Genomic DNA, 16,718 nt, shown 5'->3' on the forward strand with positions numbered 1-16,718 from the left:
GAAACTGAGTGAGGATGAGGGGAGACCCACCGTGAAGGTGTGATGACGGTAAAGCCAGCAGTCAGCAGAAAGGAGGGCGCTGAGGGCCTACTGAGCGTCCGTGTGAGAAGTGGGAGTGAGAGCTGGGGCCCCCGCAAAGTCCAGGACGGACAGGCCTCCAGAGGCATAGCCATTCTGGGTGTCCTTGCCAGCAACACCATCTCAATTCGTTCTTGTGGCATCTCGGGGGTGTGAAGTGTCTCATTCAGAGCAACAGCTGGGAGTGGGACCTGGGTCATGTTAATAATTAACTCCATGACCCTGAGTGTGAACGGAGAGCACCCCAAAGCCAGGGACACACGTCACCCCTGCCAGCCCCTGTACTCACCCGAGGAGCACCCAGGCAGGACTCGAAGGCTCTGGCCTAGGGCTCTCTCTCCCCTCCTCGGCAGGGTTGTCAGGGGCCAGGCTTCTGAGAACAGGAGGCTCCTGGGGGCTCCTAGAGCAGTGCCCTCAGGCCCTGCAGAGGCGGCCTTGGTTAAATCCACGGTGGAGGGCACACACCAACTCATTCTCCCTCCCCTAGGTGCCGACGTCACCTACTCTCCTGCCCACACAGGTGCCTGCTGGTCCTGACCGTTGTCATCATGCCTCGGGGGCAGAAGAGTAAGGTCCGTGCCCGCGAGAAACGCCTGCAGGCGCAAAGTGCGTCTCAGAGTGTCAAGGGCGCCCAGGCCGCCGCGGCAGAGGCTGAAGAGTCCGCCTCCTTTCCTCTTTCTGGGGAGTCTCCCACGAGCTCCCCTGCCCCTGGTCCATCCCAGAAGCCTCAGCGAGCCCGGGCCACTAGCTCTCCTGGGGAAGGCGTGTCGTGCCCAAGATCTCATGAAGCTGCCAAGAGCCAAGATGAGGAAAGTGCAAGGGCCTCCCGGGCAGCACTCTCCTCTCGGAGGGCTCGCAGAGATCCTCTCAACAGGAGGGTGTGCAGGCTGGTGCAGTTCCTGCTGGAGAAGCTTCAAAGGAAGGAGCCCATCACGCAGGCGGCGCTGCTGAGGATCGTCGGCAGGAAGTACAAGGAGCAGTACCCTGAGGTCCTCCGGAGAGCCTGTGAGCGCCTGGAGCTGATCTTTGGCCTTGAGCTGAAGGCTGTCACCCCCAACAGCCACACCTATGCCTTTGTCAACAAGCTGGGCCTCCCGATTGAGGGAGACCTGTGCGATGACGAGGTGGTGCCCAAAACCGGGCTCCTCAATGCTCTCCTGGGGGTGATCTTCATGAAGGGCAACCACGCCACTGAGGAGGAGATCTGGGAGTTCCTCGGTGTGTTCGGGATCCATCCGGGGACGAGGCACGTCATCGTGGGGGAGCCCAGGGAGTTCCTGATGGAGGATCTGGTGCAGCAACGGTACCTGGAGTACCACCGGATGCCCGGCAGTGGTCCTCCACGCTACGCGTTTCAGTGGGGCCCGAGAGCCTACGTTGAGACCAGCAAGATGAAAGTGCTGGAGTTCCTGGCCAAGATCAGTGGTACGGTCCCCACTGCCTTCCCCAACCTGTTTGAAGAAGCGTTGAGACATGAGGAAGACAGAGCATGGCTCACGGCTGCAGCCATGGTTGCCTCTTTCTAGAAGGGCACTGCCCCTTCCAGGGCCAGGTAGAGCAGCTCCTCTGCACAAGCGGGGAGGCGTGGGGCAGGCGTGTCACCTTGCCTTTGAGGAGAGTAGTCACATTTCTAACTAGTGCAGCGTAGTGGGCTCTGGAGGGAACAAAACATGTACTTGTTTGGCTTCTTTTTCTTCAGTAGATGAGGACTTCTTCGGTCTCTGTATACTTTCAAATGATGTTTCTTCTCAGTGAAGGTTTCTCTGTGTAAGCATCTGAGTGTATCAATGACCTGGATGTCCCATTTATTACATTTGAGATTAAGCTCAAGAGTTTTGTTTTCTGCAAATCAATTGAAAAGCCTTCCATATTCCTCTTTGCTGCTGAGCAAGGTAACACGGGATAGGAACGGTATTTTCGCGCAAATGTGAAAAACCTTACAGGAAAATACTGGCGATCACACAAAGGTGAAACCAAAGAAAGGGCGTTGAATTCTTAGTTTGCTTTATTCTCTTTGTTCTTCCCTGTAAAGTTAAATAACATATACCTGGATTTGCTTAATTCTTCAATCCATATGAGAAATTAAATTGCAATGAATTTGCCTTCTTGCTCCTGTCTTTCTTTTTCCTCCTCTAGGATTTTCCGGTCACCTCTTCTTTAGAATCCTCGAATGGTACTGGCGAAGTTAAGAAAAAGCAGACCAAGCTGCCGCCCATAGCAGTGAGAGTCTAGCAGCAGCATTGGTCTTATGGGAAGGATGGTGGCATGCGTTGTAAGAAATGAGTAAATGACGATTAAATAGAAGTGGCGTGGAGACGGGGTGTTGGGGATGAGAGCAGTTTATTGTCCATCGTGTGGTCAAGGCAGTGTTGGGCCTTGGGGAACAGCCAGTCCCTGGGGGTGGGGGACAGGTAATATTCACCTGGGCTGCATGGTGGGCTTCAGGAAGCTGTGGAGCGGAGGGTGGGCCCCATCCCTCACAGGATGGCTCTCAGAGTTGATTGACCGAGCTTGGAGGGGACAACAGATCTTAAAGGTTCCTTTGGGATGAGGGAAAACCTGGGAAGACTCTCCACCTGGGTCCAGGCTGGAAGGGGTCCTGTGCACTTGTCCCAGAGCAGGTGAACACAGGGCATGAGCTAGGTGGTTTTGGCAGAACGTGTCCTGAGTTTTTATAAGAAATAAGGGCGATAGTCTCTTGAAGTGAGATGCCGAGAAGGCAGTGGACAGTGACTCCTTTCATGGTGTGGGAGAGGCAGGGCTCGCTGCAGGAAAATGGCATTTTCCTTAGCGAATTTGCCTGGAATTTGTCAAATTCTAAGGGAGGGCTCTATTTACAGTGATTATGAAATGAATAAAATTGCGGGTGCTTTTCTTCAGAAGGCACCTTGGACAGAAGTTTTCAGTTCTGAGACATGAGGACTTTGAGTTGCATCCTGCTGGATAAGAGGACCTCACACCCATGTGAATAACACATGCTGTGATGGGGAAATTCTGCTTCATTCTACTTGCTCTGCAACACTTAGGCCAATGTGATATCCACGTTGTGTACAGTTGCATATTCTCCCATAGAGGACAGAAATAACGTTCTGTAAGGGAAGGCTTACATGACCCGGGCCAAACATCATCTTAGTAATAACCTTCATGCATTAAGAGTGCCAAAGTAGGCCAACACGGGGACAGGTGGTTTATTGGTAACACATTTGAATGCCCATAGTCCTTCACGACAGACTATCAGAATCGCTTTGCTGGTAAAAGTCCTGGAATAGTCTGACATTCCACTCTGCAAAGGGGCAGAGCTGGGCTTGACCCTGGCTCTGATTTCCTCCAGAGTCCATGCTGAGCCACTCCGCCAAGTCTGAAGCAAACCTCATGTCACTTAGTTCATTTTCCTGCTTATGCGCCAAAATGAATTCCGAGACCTCAAAACACAGACTTCACACTCAAGATAGTGATTTGGACTACGCAGCCCGGGGAAGAAGCAATAAAATAAGGAAATAAATGGGAGGAGCAAAGAAAGAAAGGCAGAGATTGTGTTCTGCTGCTGTGAGAACGAGGAGAGCCAAGGGAGGCATCCCAGGTCGTTCAGATACAAGGGCAGAACCCTGAATGAGAGCTGGGGGAACACAGACTCCAGGTCCGTGAGGCGGCACGCAGACTGCCCAAGCCATCAGCCCAAGGCCATCAACCCGGGGATGCCTTGAGCAAGAGAGTGAGACGGACTGTTTAATAAGTGCGACAGAGATGTGAGGGCCTTGGTCAAATGGAAGGGGCTTCAGGTAGGCGAAGAAAAGAATTCCAAGCCCGTCCAGGAGTCACAGTGAGGACCCTGTGAGAGGGCTAAGGGGGCCTCCAGTCCCAGAACAGAGAGCGCCACACAGTACTCTGGCCTCCCTGGCTGCCTTGGGACAACTGGGCATTGTTGACATGAGGTCACAGAGAGCCTCCTATGGTGTCACCATGGGGTTAGAGTCTTAGCTTAAGGGCAATTGCCAGAGGCCAGCAGTGGGAGGTTTCAGTGCTTTCCTGAGGCCAAGATGAGTACCACAAGGACCCGGGGAACCACACACCCACCGCAGTCAGTCCACTTTAAATACCGTTCCCTATTGGGCCTCTGGAAACCAGGGATAGGTAAGGTCAGAAGGGATCCGCCCTCCCCTCTAGAGTCTCAGGGTGGTGCCGGCCTTAGTATGAGGCTCAGGCTTCTGGGCCAGGGAGGAGTTGTTCCCCATGGCAGGGCAGGTCCAATGAAGGACAGGGTCCATCCACACCCAAATGAGGGGTTGACAAAGAATGGGGCCCCAGCCCTGGTGTCAGCCCTTGAATATGTAGCACATGGCTGCCAAGCTGAAGCTCCCCCAACGCTTATTTTTATTTGGCCTATGGTTGGTGAAATACTTTGTTTGAAGCAGTAGCTACTCCTACGCTGAAGAGGTGGGGACACAAGACCTGACGCGAAGGCCAGTAAGCAACATTAATGAGGCCTGAGCAGCCCACAGAGACCGGTACAGAAAACTCCCCCGTGAGCAGTCAGGACTGAGGGTACCTGGACAGGGAGACAGGCTGAGGATGCCCTTCCCCTACTTCTTTTGTCTCTGGCCTCCCTGCATGCCCAGGATACCTGGGCATTGTTGACATGATGGGACAGAGTGCCTCTCATGGTGTCACCAGGGGGTGAGGGTCTTAGCATAAGGCCATTGCCAGAGGCCAGTAGTGGGAGGTTTCTAGGCTTTCCTGAGGCCAAGGTGAGTACTGCAAGGACTCAGGGAACCACACACCCACCACAGAGAATACGCCATAAACGTCATTCCTTATTCTGCCTCGGGAAACCAAGGACAGTCATGGTCAGAGGAGGAGATCCTCACTGCCTTCTAGGGTCTCAGTGTGGCGCAGGCCTTAGCATGAGGGCCAGGCCTACGGGCCAGAGAGGAATTGTTCACCATGGCAGAGCTGGTCAAATCAGGGACTGAGAGTCCATCCATGCCAAAATAAAGGGGTTAACAAAGAATGGGGCCCCAGTCCTGATTTCAACCCTCATATAGGTAGCACAGGGCTCCCAAGCGGAAGGTTCCCCAACAGGTGTTTTTATTTGGCCAACGGTAGGTGACATACTTCGTTTGAAGCTGTAGCCACTACTCAGCTAATGATATGGGGGCACAAGACCTAATGTGAATGCCAGTAGGGACCCTTCATGAGGCCTGAGCAGCCCACAGAGACCGGTACGGAAAACTCCCTGCTGGACAGTCAGGACTACGGGTACCTGAACAGGGGGATAGGCTGAGGACCCTCTTCCCCTAATTCTTGTGAGTCCCATGGCGTGCCAACACTTGAATGATGCTCTCGAATGTGAAATAAGAGGCTCCTCCACCTCAGTGGCTGCCAGTCCCTGCTGTCAGCTCAGCACACCTGAGGCAGGACTGGCAGAACACAGGCTACAGGCTTCCCCCAGCTCGGGCTGATTAGATCAGAGGCCCGGTGGGTTTTAGGAGCCGTGGCCTCGAGCAGAACTGCCAGTGCTGCTTCCCTAACAATTACGGTCGTGTGTCTAAGCTGAAGGTGCACAACTCTCACCCTTGCTCCTCCAGGTGTCTCGTCACCTCTCCTCCTACCAAATCTCCTGACCGTTGTCCCTGCCATAATCACGCCTCGGCACCAGGAAAGTAAGCGCCGCGTATGCCACAAAGGCCAACAGGTCCGAGACCAATTTGAGAGTCCCAGAATAATTCAGGAACCAGCCAAAGTAGAAGCGCCCCGCTTTTCCTCAACTTCAGTTGTCGAGCTGGATATCAAGTGGTTATCAGGTATCGAGGCAACTAGCACTCCCCAGGCATCTCGGGGACCCCTAAACAGGGCCGTTGCCTTTTCGGGAGCAGTTGACACGGCGCGTGAGAAGAGCCGGGACGAGGATCACTCATGTTCCTCTGAGGATTCCTCATGTTCCTCTGAGGATTCACTTTCTGACTACTCAGGCAGTGATTCCCTGAGTACGATTGTGAAAAAGTTACAGGGGTTTCTTCTGTACAAGTTAAAAATGAAACAACGCATTCTGAAAGAAGACATACTAAAGATAGTCACCAGAAAGTACCAGGACCAATTTGCTGATATCCTCAAGAAAGCCTCTGACATCATCGAGACAGTCTTTGCAGTGGAATTGAAAGAAAAGGACTCAGCCAGGCCCTCCTATGTCCTGGTCAGCAATCTCAAACTCCCCAATAATGGGAGAGTGCATCCTGGCAGGGGGTTTCCCAAGACTGGTCTCCTGATGAGTATCCTGGCCATGATTTTCCTGAACGAGAACCGAGCCACAGGGAGAGAAATCTGGGACTTCCTGAACTCCATGCAGGTATACGCTGGGAGGAATCACTTCATTTTTGGGGAGCCTAGAAAGCTCATTACCAGAGACTTTGTGAGGCTCAAGTACCTGGAGTACCGCCAGGCGCCTGCGAGTTATCCAGGATGCTACGCCTACGTGTGGGGCCGCAAAGCTTGTACCAAAATGACCATGATAAAGGTCCTGCGATTTTTGGCTAGGGTCAGCTTTGGAATGCCAAATGCTTTCTCGTCAGAATACGAAGCTTTGCGAGAGGAGGAAGAAAGAAAGAATGCCCACCAGAGGGGCCCGGAGGGTGGGCAGTAGTACCACAGGCAGGAATGATCCCGTGGCCACAGCCACCAGCGTCTCCACTCCTAGAAAAGTCTGGTGACTGTTCACTGTCATGAAGAAAACACATCTGACATTATAAAAGGGGATCTTGTGGAAATGTGAAGGAATCCCAGAGTAGAATTTGGGGGATAATGCAATGGAGAAAAAAATAATAAAACATCATCATCCTTGATTCTTCTTCCTCCTTTCAGTCTTTTGTTTTGTAGAAGTAATCGGTTCCTACCTCGATATGCCTAGCTTTTTAAAGAGTGTAGGAGACAGAAACGCTTAAGAAGTTGGAGCTCCTCCACTCTTTCTCTTCTGTTCGCCATTCATATGGAGCGCTTGTTTTGTGGAAGGCTCTGTGCTCGCACTGGGGATGCTGAGATAGAGACCCAGCCTGTGCTCATAGAGGTTTACTGGCCAGGAGCTATAATCATGTAAGGAGGATGTTACCACACCCTCTATGATTTAGGGCTGAGTAAAAGAGGGGGGTGATTCGGGAGGTGCTGCAGTTGAAAACAATCCAGTGTAAATTCTCTGAGTCGGGGCAGTTTAATTCTGGGGACGCCTCAAGTCAGTCCTTGAGATGTCATTTGCAATGAAGATACCTGGTGGAGTAGACGAGGCTGTGGGGCTGGTGAGCAGAGGCCAGACGTGCCGATGAGATGTCTGAGTTGAGAGAGAAAGTACTGGAATGGAAAACTGCACCGTGGTATATAAGATCTCCCACTGAAACCCAATATCGCATGGTGCCGCCGACCATTCAGCCATCTTTAGGACGCGGACAAGGCCCAGATCTTGCTTATTCCTCGGTAGCAAATTCCGATCCCTCCCAGCCGGAGAGCTTTGCCAACAATCTGGTTACATACTGCCATGCCGACTAGGGCTCACCTCATCCTCTTGACACCACAAACGCTCCTGCCTCCCGCAGTCCCTGTTGATTCACTCTTCCTGAGTGCACCCCTCTGTGCCACTGGGGGACATGTGGTGTCCTCCTCCCCCTTCCTGTGAGTGTACATGATTGATAAATGGCTGTCTGGGTCATCTGGACAGGGTCCAGGGTTGTGAGTTTGGGAACTACATAACCACATGGCGGAAATTCCTTCCTCACCTCATGGGGTAGATAGGAGGCCATTGAACTTGCTGGTATACATTTGTATAGGATGACAGGTAATCCAGAAGTAAATGCCTACCTGGGGCAATATATTTGTTATCTCAGGCTGACCTCGCAGAATGCTGCAGGCTCTGGTGCTTAAACAACTGATTGTCTCCCAGTTCTGGAGGCTGGAAGCCCACAGTCAAAGACCTGGCAGGGCCGGTTCCCTCTGAGGCCTCTCTCGTTGGCTGCCAGAAGGCTACCATCTTCACATGGCTGTCCCTTTCTGTAGTGTGCATGCGTGGTGCCTTCTTGTGCGCCCTAAGTTCTTTCTATTACAGACCCACTCAGACTGAATGGTAGCCCACCCCAATGGTTGTTTTTTAACTCAACCGTCATTTTAAAGATCTTATCTCCAAAAATAGGCACATTCTGACGTAGTGGGTCTTACGACATTACCATGAACTTTGGGAGACAGAACTCAGCCTCCCATAGCTAACAGTGAAGGGGTCTCTGGTCTTATCCCAGTACAAGAATCATGTTACACAAATGGGGGTTCCATTTACACTGTTTGCAGGGAGCTTCTACAAAGAGTGGTGAACGCCGTTGAGGTGAGATGCACAGAAGCCGCTGTGTTGACCTCTTTTGGTTAGAATGGTAGTGTCAGATACACATTCATTAAATGAAGATTTGTTAGGAACACCTTGAGTGTAATTTGGTGAATTGTAGGGGAGGGGTACATTTTTTTGTGGGAGAGGAAGGAAAAGGAAATGAGTTGGTTTGCATGGAAGGCCTGCTGGAATGTTTGAAAGTGTTAGTGGTAGGCAAAATTTTAGAAACTGGTGTTTGCCTCTGAGTAAAAAGAGAATTGCCAGTTTGATATCATTCTAATGTGAAATAATTTATACTGAGTCAGTGTTTTTTTTTAGTAAATATTATATATTTTACTTTTTGTCTGGAATCACATGTAATTGATTGCTGCAAATTATTTTATTGAATTCCACAAAGGGAGTATTGGTGACCCATTGGGTAACTTTATTTGAGTTATTTAACTTTGAGAGGTGAAATTTTTAAGAGAATGCAAATATACCATTAGAAGTCAGTACTACAATTTCTGTGCCAATATTTGTGGAACTCAGTTTAAATTTGATTTTGGTTATTTAAATAATATATTCATGTGTGAGAGCTGAAAACTAAATAATGGGAGGTTCCTTTTTGTGAAATCTTTATTAATATTGTTGAATCTAACTTTGTGACACCAAAAACAAAAACAATTTTTCAAAGCAAGGAAAAGGCAGTCATTAATTTATTTCATATGAGTATGGTCCCAAAGTTAGCTCTTTGTGTACATTGTTATATTTGGGGTCATCTATTTATTATCTATACCAACATTTGTTGATTTTGAAAATTTCTATTTGTATTTCAAAATAGTATGTTGATATTATCGCTATCAATGGACACAAGAATGTTCAATTTGTGTGAAGTCCACTATAATTAATTAATTAATTAATTTAGTTGGGGTGATCAAAGTGTTTTCCAGTTATAATTTTAGCTGGTACTGAAAGGAAGCAGAGTTTGCAACTCCAAAATATGTGCCTTTGAGATATTGGTTATTTTAAGCTGGTTATTTTTAAGGAAAAAAAAAGATGCAGGGAAAACCTTTAACTTTCCCCTCAACTGCTTAGAATCTTTTAGATAGAGGATCTGCTCCAGTTTTAGATAGAGGGCCCACTCCAGGAAGGGATCTGTTATTATAGATAAAGAAAGCTTAATATGAACTAGTTGTGAGAGACAGGGAGGAACTTAGAAGGCCCATTTGACCCAAGTCCTCTTTGTGTCCCATACTTAAGGATGACCCAGCAAACATTTATTTACAGAACATTTGCTTTTTCCATCTCCATATGAATTGCCTTCCTCTCCTTTGAAGTCCTAAAACACACCCCATCTTTTCCCCTTGCTCAAGATGACACATAAGGTTTTTAGTTTGATGTAGTCCCATTTGTTTATTTATTTTTTCCTTGTTTGAGGAAATACAAGGGAAATACAAGTTCTGTCCAGAAGGTATCCAGCCATGTACTATGAAAAATAGAGACATTTATTAAAGAAGATACAAGGTACAAGAAACATTGTACATAGGACAAGGATGCCTAGAAATAAAATAAGTGAACTTCAAAATATATCCAACCTATACGGCAGTCGAAGAATTGAATTTTCAATATATGTAAAACTTTTACAAAGAGGAAATGCTAAAAACATGAAAATGGCATTATCTCAAAAAAACAGTTAAATGATAGTACAGTGGAGCACTTAGACCCTGAAAATCTGGCAGAATTATTAGGTAGGAACACCTGGTCAAAGACTAACCTTGCTGCTTGCCCTTGCTGAGGGAGTGCTCTTGTAAACAATATGTTTTGTAGGGGAAAAGAATTTGTCACCACAATATATGCCTCTTTGGTATAAGGGTTATTTTAGGCTTGTTAATTTTTTTAAAAAATTCATAATATTCTATTTGTCACACTGGTTAATTTTAAGAAACGGCAAGGGAGAAGGTCTGAAAACAAAGTAGAAGTTAACCCTTTTAAAGATGTTTACATCGTAAGGAAATCTCCATCTGTAAGAGTGTGTCCCTCATTCCATCAGGGCTGATTTCACTATCAGTGGAGAAGGCATGGACTTAAGTTTCTTTTGTTTTTAGCTGGAGATGGTATTTAGGTTGGTGGCTTGGGCCATTTTGGGGAGTTACTCAGTTTTCCTTGGTCTCTCCAATGTATACAGGAGGTATACATGTTATTACACTTTAATTTGTTTTTCTCTTGTTAATCTGTCTCACGTCAATTTGACTATTGAGCAACCAGAAGAACCTTGATGGGCAGAGGAAAATGTTTCCTTCCTGACAATGTTAAGGTGGTACCCCCTTCCTTTAATCAGGTTTTTCTACCTGAATTCCTTTAGGCAGGTAAGGCAGAGTGTCAAGGTTTCTTTCTGAGTCTTTTGTTTCTTAAAAATAACCAGCTTAAAGTAATCTATATCCCAAAAGGCATATATGCTTTGGGGTGGCAAATTCTGCTTCCTCTCACTTTTATTACAAAGATTCTTCAGTACGATGTTTAGATTTTAGAAAAGGGTCTCCAGAACTGAAGAAGGAAGCATAGAGCTCTGTGTGACTAGAGCAGAAAGTAAAGCTGTGGACTCAAGGTATTTAGGTTGTTAAAAGAGGTTTCTTCAATATAAAGCTGTGTCAGTGAGAGTTGTCTGCTCTTCCCCTATCGCTGACTGGTAAAGCCTTGCAGACAATGAGCCAAAGTCAAGGGTGTCCAAGAAGCAGTTTCTAGATTCTTTCATTGCATTTAGCCAAAGCTGTGCGGATGGGACAACAATTGCCAAACTTCAGTGAGCATGAATCACTTGGAGGCCCAAGAATTTGCATCTGTAACAAGTTCCCAAGTATTACTATTGCTGCTGGCACTAAGACTATACTTTGAAATCCATTGATACAGGATCCTTCAAAGGGATTTGGAACCCCCAAGGTTCAGAGTACATCTCAGATATAATAGCTGCATTTTATCATTGCACCAGGTTACAAAATGACTGATAGTCAATAACTTCCTAGGGAGGTAAGTGTTGCGGTTTCAGGGATGAAGAAGAAAGCCTAGAGTTGAGGGAAGTTTTAACTCTTACTGATTCTATTTCCCGTGAGAAGACTAGTAAAAGGGGAGAAAAACATCAGGGAAGCAAAACACAAGTTTAATTACTACTGTGACTGAGAGCAACCTTATTTTAATATGGAGATCATTTTTTTTTTTTACTTTTCCCATCTTCCCTTCAATAAAGGTTTGATTCTGCTTTTTGGTATCAAATCAAATTGGTTTGATACCAATTCATCAGGTTTAAGAAAAAATAAGTAAATGGCATTTAGAGGACTGGATCTCAAACACAAATTTCTTCTTGGGATCAGGGGCCTCATAAGTAAAAAATTAAAACATTATTTTAGGAATGAAACATTTACAAAAGTACATAAAATCTTTTCCTTTGAAATATCTTTTAAAAGTAGAAAAAGTTGTGCATGTATTATGGCCAAGTACAGTGTTTAAAGACCTTGGGATGGGACTACATTTATTTATTAGCTGAATAATATGGAGTTACCAAATTTACATGGAAATGGCAAATAGCTGATTTCTTTATTTCAGATTGAATTTTCATATAAAGATGATGACCTATTGAGTCAGAACCAACAAACATAAGGAGGTGCAGTGTGGTTGGCAATGTGCTTGACTTCATCAAAGCTGGCAAAAGGAAGCCTCTTTGGCATAAGGATTATTTTGAGCTGATTATTTTTAGGCAGCAGATGCAGGAAAAGCTCTGAAAATGAGCAGTACAAATTACTCTTTTGTAATAAGCATTTACCTTTATAAAGGGAATCTCTACTTGTAAGGGCGTCTCCCTCTCTGTACAGGAAGAGGAAGACTAAATCTCTAGAAACTCTGACCAGGGGAGAAGGCAAGACTTTAATCTGTATAGAAACTGTTCGCTTGTTTACTGAAACCCTCTTGTTAGTGGCTCCCTACCTCATGCATCTTATTTTGTCTTTAACTAGAGATGTTATTTAAGATGGAGGCTTGGACATTTAGGGAGTTACTGTTTTCCTGGCTCTCTCCCATGTATACAGGAGGTATACATGTTATTAAATTTCTGTTTGTTTTTCTATTGAAACAGAAAGCTAATCTGTCTTTCATTGCAGGAGGTGGGGTGGATCACAGCCAAGAACCTAGAGAGTAGTAGATATTTTTCTTCTCCTACACTAGGAACCTTGGGTTTGCTTTTCCTTTCCCTTGGGGTATTTCAAAGTCTCAGCTTGAGGAAATGGTTTCTGAACTGAGGAAGAGTAAACTCTTAGAGCTGCTCTCCCTCACCCCTTTCTTATTGTAAAGATTAGGGAAATGTTGGAGAAGATAAACAGATCTGGGGCAGGTAAGAGTGAATAAATGGATAGCACAGATTAGAGGGAAAATCTATTATATTGGAAAACATAGGGAGGAACCACGAAGGAAGAAGAAGACTGTCCTTGTACTGGAAGCCAGTGGAGCATGAAGAATAGGCCAAACTTACTGCCTGGTCATGTTTCTCCACCACTGTGAATGACCAGATCTAACAGGGGAGTTTGGGGTTCTTTTTTTCTTTAGACATGTAGTGCTTGACTAATGACAATGAGGAAATTGACTGGACATGTGTACTTTGAAGCCAATTTGAGTATGTTTGAGGCAAAGGTCAACAACAACAAAGAAAATAGAAACTACTAAAATTGCAAGCAACAGAACAAATTAAACACATGAGATGATAATTTATAATAGGGCACATCAAAGTTCATGGATGAAGGTCAGGAATTGTATTAATCAACTCTCCTATTAGAAGAAGGTAAAAAGGTAGATATGATAGAGAAGTGGAATGCTCATGTGAACTGATAACCTTTTAAGAAAACGTAATTTTTCTTCTCTGACAAAGTGATTAAAACTATTCAAAAGACACAAGAAAAAAAAAAAACGAGCCAATGAATAACCATGGAGGATTAAAAATTAACCAAATAATAATCTCTCTTGTCAAAGAAAAATTGCACTGGATAAGCTAAATAGGCAAGGAAGATTTTATTCCATACAATTGAAATTGGGTCAAGACTATTGCAATAGGGGAAGGAGATTGAACTGAACTCCTCTAAAACAAAAGTCAGGAGAGTTTTTTAAGCATTGGAGAGATAGTGAGTGGTTAAGTACTGAAGGGCATTAGGGCAAGGTTGGTCAGTAGGATTAGTCCACCTATACTTGCTAACTGACCTTCATTGAAGTTAGGCTCATAGCCTCCCACAGAGATAAGGAGATAGCAGTGCTAGCTTTCTTGATGATTGCATTTAAAAGAGATGCCTCCCAGGTCCTTGAGAAAGACATTCCTGAGTTGGAATACTTCTCCTTTATATCTAAAGGAGAAGAGAGACAATTTACAATTGCAAATTTTCTAAAGTAAATGCTCTAAGTACAGGCAGATCAGGGGTCTATAATCGGGACAAAATCTCTCTTAAGCTTAGTCAAGCTGACAGAAACATTAAGGCAGTCTTAGTCACTCTAAAGATAATTCAGGCATATATGCTTTACAGAGTTTATAATCCTTTAAAGGTAAGGATCATTTTAATGTTCTCTGCTTTGTAACAAATAAAGATAGGCTATTAGTATGCTATAAAAAAGTCAACATAATTCAAATGTTAACTCCTAATTTTAATGGAAAAAGGTTATGAAAATACTAAATGAAAGGATAAAAATTAAATTTAAAACTACTGCCCAAAATAATCCATCAAAATCACACGTAATTTATTCTATGATAACAAAGTTAGTTTTAAAAAGAGAAATCATGGGAGAAATCAAGATGGCAGAGGAGTGAATGGAAGTCACACTGACTTCTTCCCAGGACAAATTTGGAATTACAACTAAATTGTGGGGATATCACCTGGAACAAATAACTGAAGAATAGTGAGGGAGGAGCCTTACAACCTCAGATAGACAGAAGAATCAGCTTTAGCACAACCTAACTGGTAAGGAGTGTGGTAGAGACTTGAGAAGGTGGGCAGGGCACCCACGGGCAGCAGGGCCAGAGGGACATTGAAACGGCCAGTTGGATCCCCCAAGCAGAGTGGGGTCGAAACCATAAGTGGGGATCTCTAGCTTAAAGCACCAAAGCCCCAAAAGTACACAGATAACAGCCAGTTGCGAAAAGCGTCAGGATTGCTCTCTTCCAGAGACAGGCAGCTGGAGACACAAAGAGCTGTTTAAAGAGCCAACCCATACATTTTTATTTGCAGCCACTTACCCTGGTCTCCAGCAAAGATGGGGACAGAGTGGGCTAGAGATGCCTGAGGTGAGACTGAGGAAGGAGGCTTTGGGGAGAGAACTGAGAGAGTAGCCGGTGGGATCCCGGTGCTGACTCAGCCCCCATACGGCAGCAGCCATCTTGCTCAGGCAGACCACTTCCCTGAGTGGCAACAGCATAAGAGGACACAGTAGCCCCGCCCCCCGGAGGGACTCTGCCTTTGGCCCAGTGGTGCTAAAGCCTGACTACTAAGTGCAGAGTGGCAGCCACAGGTAGTAGATCCCTGGATAAAGGAGGAGCAGAGTGGTCTAGAGAAACTTGAGGAGAGGCTGGAGACGGAGACTTTGGAGAGAGAACAGAGAGAGTAACCAGCGGGATTCTGGTGCTGACTCTTCCCTCATACAGCAGCAGCCATCTGGCTCAGGAAGACCACTCCCCTGAGTGGCAACAGCATGAGAAGACCCAATAACCCTGCCCATAGGAGGGACTCTGCCCCACCCTGTGGTGCCTAAGTCTGACTGCTGAGTGCAGCGTGACTAGATTAACAACTGAAGGAAACAGCAACGGACAGTAGGTTCCTGGAAGTCTCAGACTGCCTAAAGTCAGACAGGGTCAAAATCTGCCATCATCAGTAAGAGATCCATAAAGTAAAAACAGCGGTCTCCTATCATAGAAGTTCACAACACAAAGTCAGGAAATCAAGACAGATCAATTTAAGAAACAGAAGCAAAAAAAAAAAAAAAAAAAAAGTCTCACAAACAATAAGAAGACAAAGAAACACCCCCCATCAAAGGGAAAAGTGGAATCCCCAGAAAGAGAAATAAGTGAAATAGATGCAAGTAAACTATTAGATATTGAGTTCAAAACAATGGTTCTAAGGAAGGTCAATGAGCTCAGTGAGCTCAGAGAAAATTACCAAAAACTACAGGGAAACTACGAGGAACTTACTGCAAACTATATCAGCATGAAAAAGGACATAGAAACTATCAATAAGAGACAAGAGGAAATGAAGAATACAATTTCTGAATTAAAGAGCACAGTAGAAGGAATCAAAAGTAGGCTAGATGAAGCTGAGGACCGAATCAGCGAGCTGGAGGATAAGGTAGAAAGAAGCCCCCAGAAAGAGCAAGAAAATGAGAAAATACTCAAAAAGAATGAAGAGGCATTTAGGGAAATGCAGGATGACCTGAAACGTAATAATATCTGTATACTAGGGATACCAGAAAGAGAAGAGGGGAACAAGGGATCAAGAATCTGTTTGAAAAAGTAGTGATGGAAAACTTCCTTAATTTGAGGAGAGAAAAAGTCACACAATTCTGGGAAGCACAGAGGATCCCATTCAAGAGGAACCCAATGAGGTCCACTCCAAGACACATCATCATTGAAATGGCAAATATCAAAGACAAACAGAGAATCCTAAAGGAAGTAAGGGAGAAACAAGTAGTAACATACAAGGGAGCCCCTATATGGCTAGCAGTTGACTTCTCAACAGAAACACTACAAGCCACAAGGAATGGCAAGAAATATTCCAAGACATGAAAAGCAAAGGCCTGCAACCAAGACCTCTCTAGCCAGCAAGGCTCTCAATTAAAATGGAAGGTGAAATAAGGAAACCCCTGACAATTAAAGCTAAAAGAATATGCCTCCACCAAACCAGCACTGCAAAATATGCTAGAGGGATTGCTTTAAGATGAAGAAAAAGAGTCTATGAATACCGAGTTCCTTTCACAGTCACCAATACTTGATATTACCAATATTTTTAATACTTATTAATCTTATTGTGACAATGATATGTTATTTTAACTTTTACTTAATTATTTATTGAAACTAAACCTGTTTTTCTATATTCCTTGCCTATTTCTATTATTTTTGAAAAGCTTTAAATGACTTTTTGGTATTCTTTATCCTATTTCTGATTAAATGTTTGTAGAATTTTTCCCTAAAAAAAACTATTAACCCTTTTATAGATGTGTTGCAAATACTTTCCTATTCTATTACTTGTCCTTTAACTTTTTTTATATGTATATTACTGTATAGTCTTAAATGTTT

General features: G+C 45.0%; 2 protein-coding genes across 2 annotated transcripts; both read left to right on the top strand.

The window, feature by feature from the left end:
- The first annotated feature begins 626 nt into the window (after positions 1 to 626).
- LOC129076875 (melanoma-associated antigen B1-like) lies at positions 627 to 1,604 on the top strand. Its single transcript, XM_054581014.1, has one exon. The coding sequence runs from the start codon at positions 627 to 629 to the stop codon at positions 1,602 to 1,604; it is 978 nt and encodes a 325-aa protein (XP_054436989.1).
- A 2,511-nt stretch (positions 1,605 to 4,115) lies between these two features.
- LOC129076876 (melanoma-associated antigen B5-like) lies at positions 4,116 to 6,715 on the top strand. The gene is made up of 2 exons (XM_054581015.1): positions 4,116 to 4,209; positions 5,664 to 6,715. The coding sequence occupies exons 1-2, from the start codon at positions 4,116 to 4,118 to the stop codon at positions 6,713 to 6,715; spliced, it is 1,146 nt and encodes a 381-aa protein (XP_054436990.1).
- Positions 6,716 to 16,718: the final 10,003 nt, after the last annotated feature.

Source organism: Pteronotus mesoamericanus, unplaced genomic scaffold (genome assembly GCF_021234165.1).
Source record: "Pteronotus mesoamericanus isolate MK-2021 breed Mesoamerican mustached bat unplaced genomic scaffold, CSHL_Meso_final contig_65, whole genome shotgun sequence".
NCBI lineage: Eukaryota > Metazoa > Chordata > Mammalia > Chiroptera > Mormoopidae > Pteronotus > Pteronotus mesoamericanus.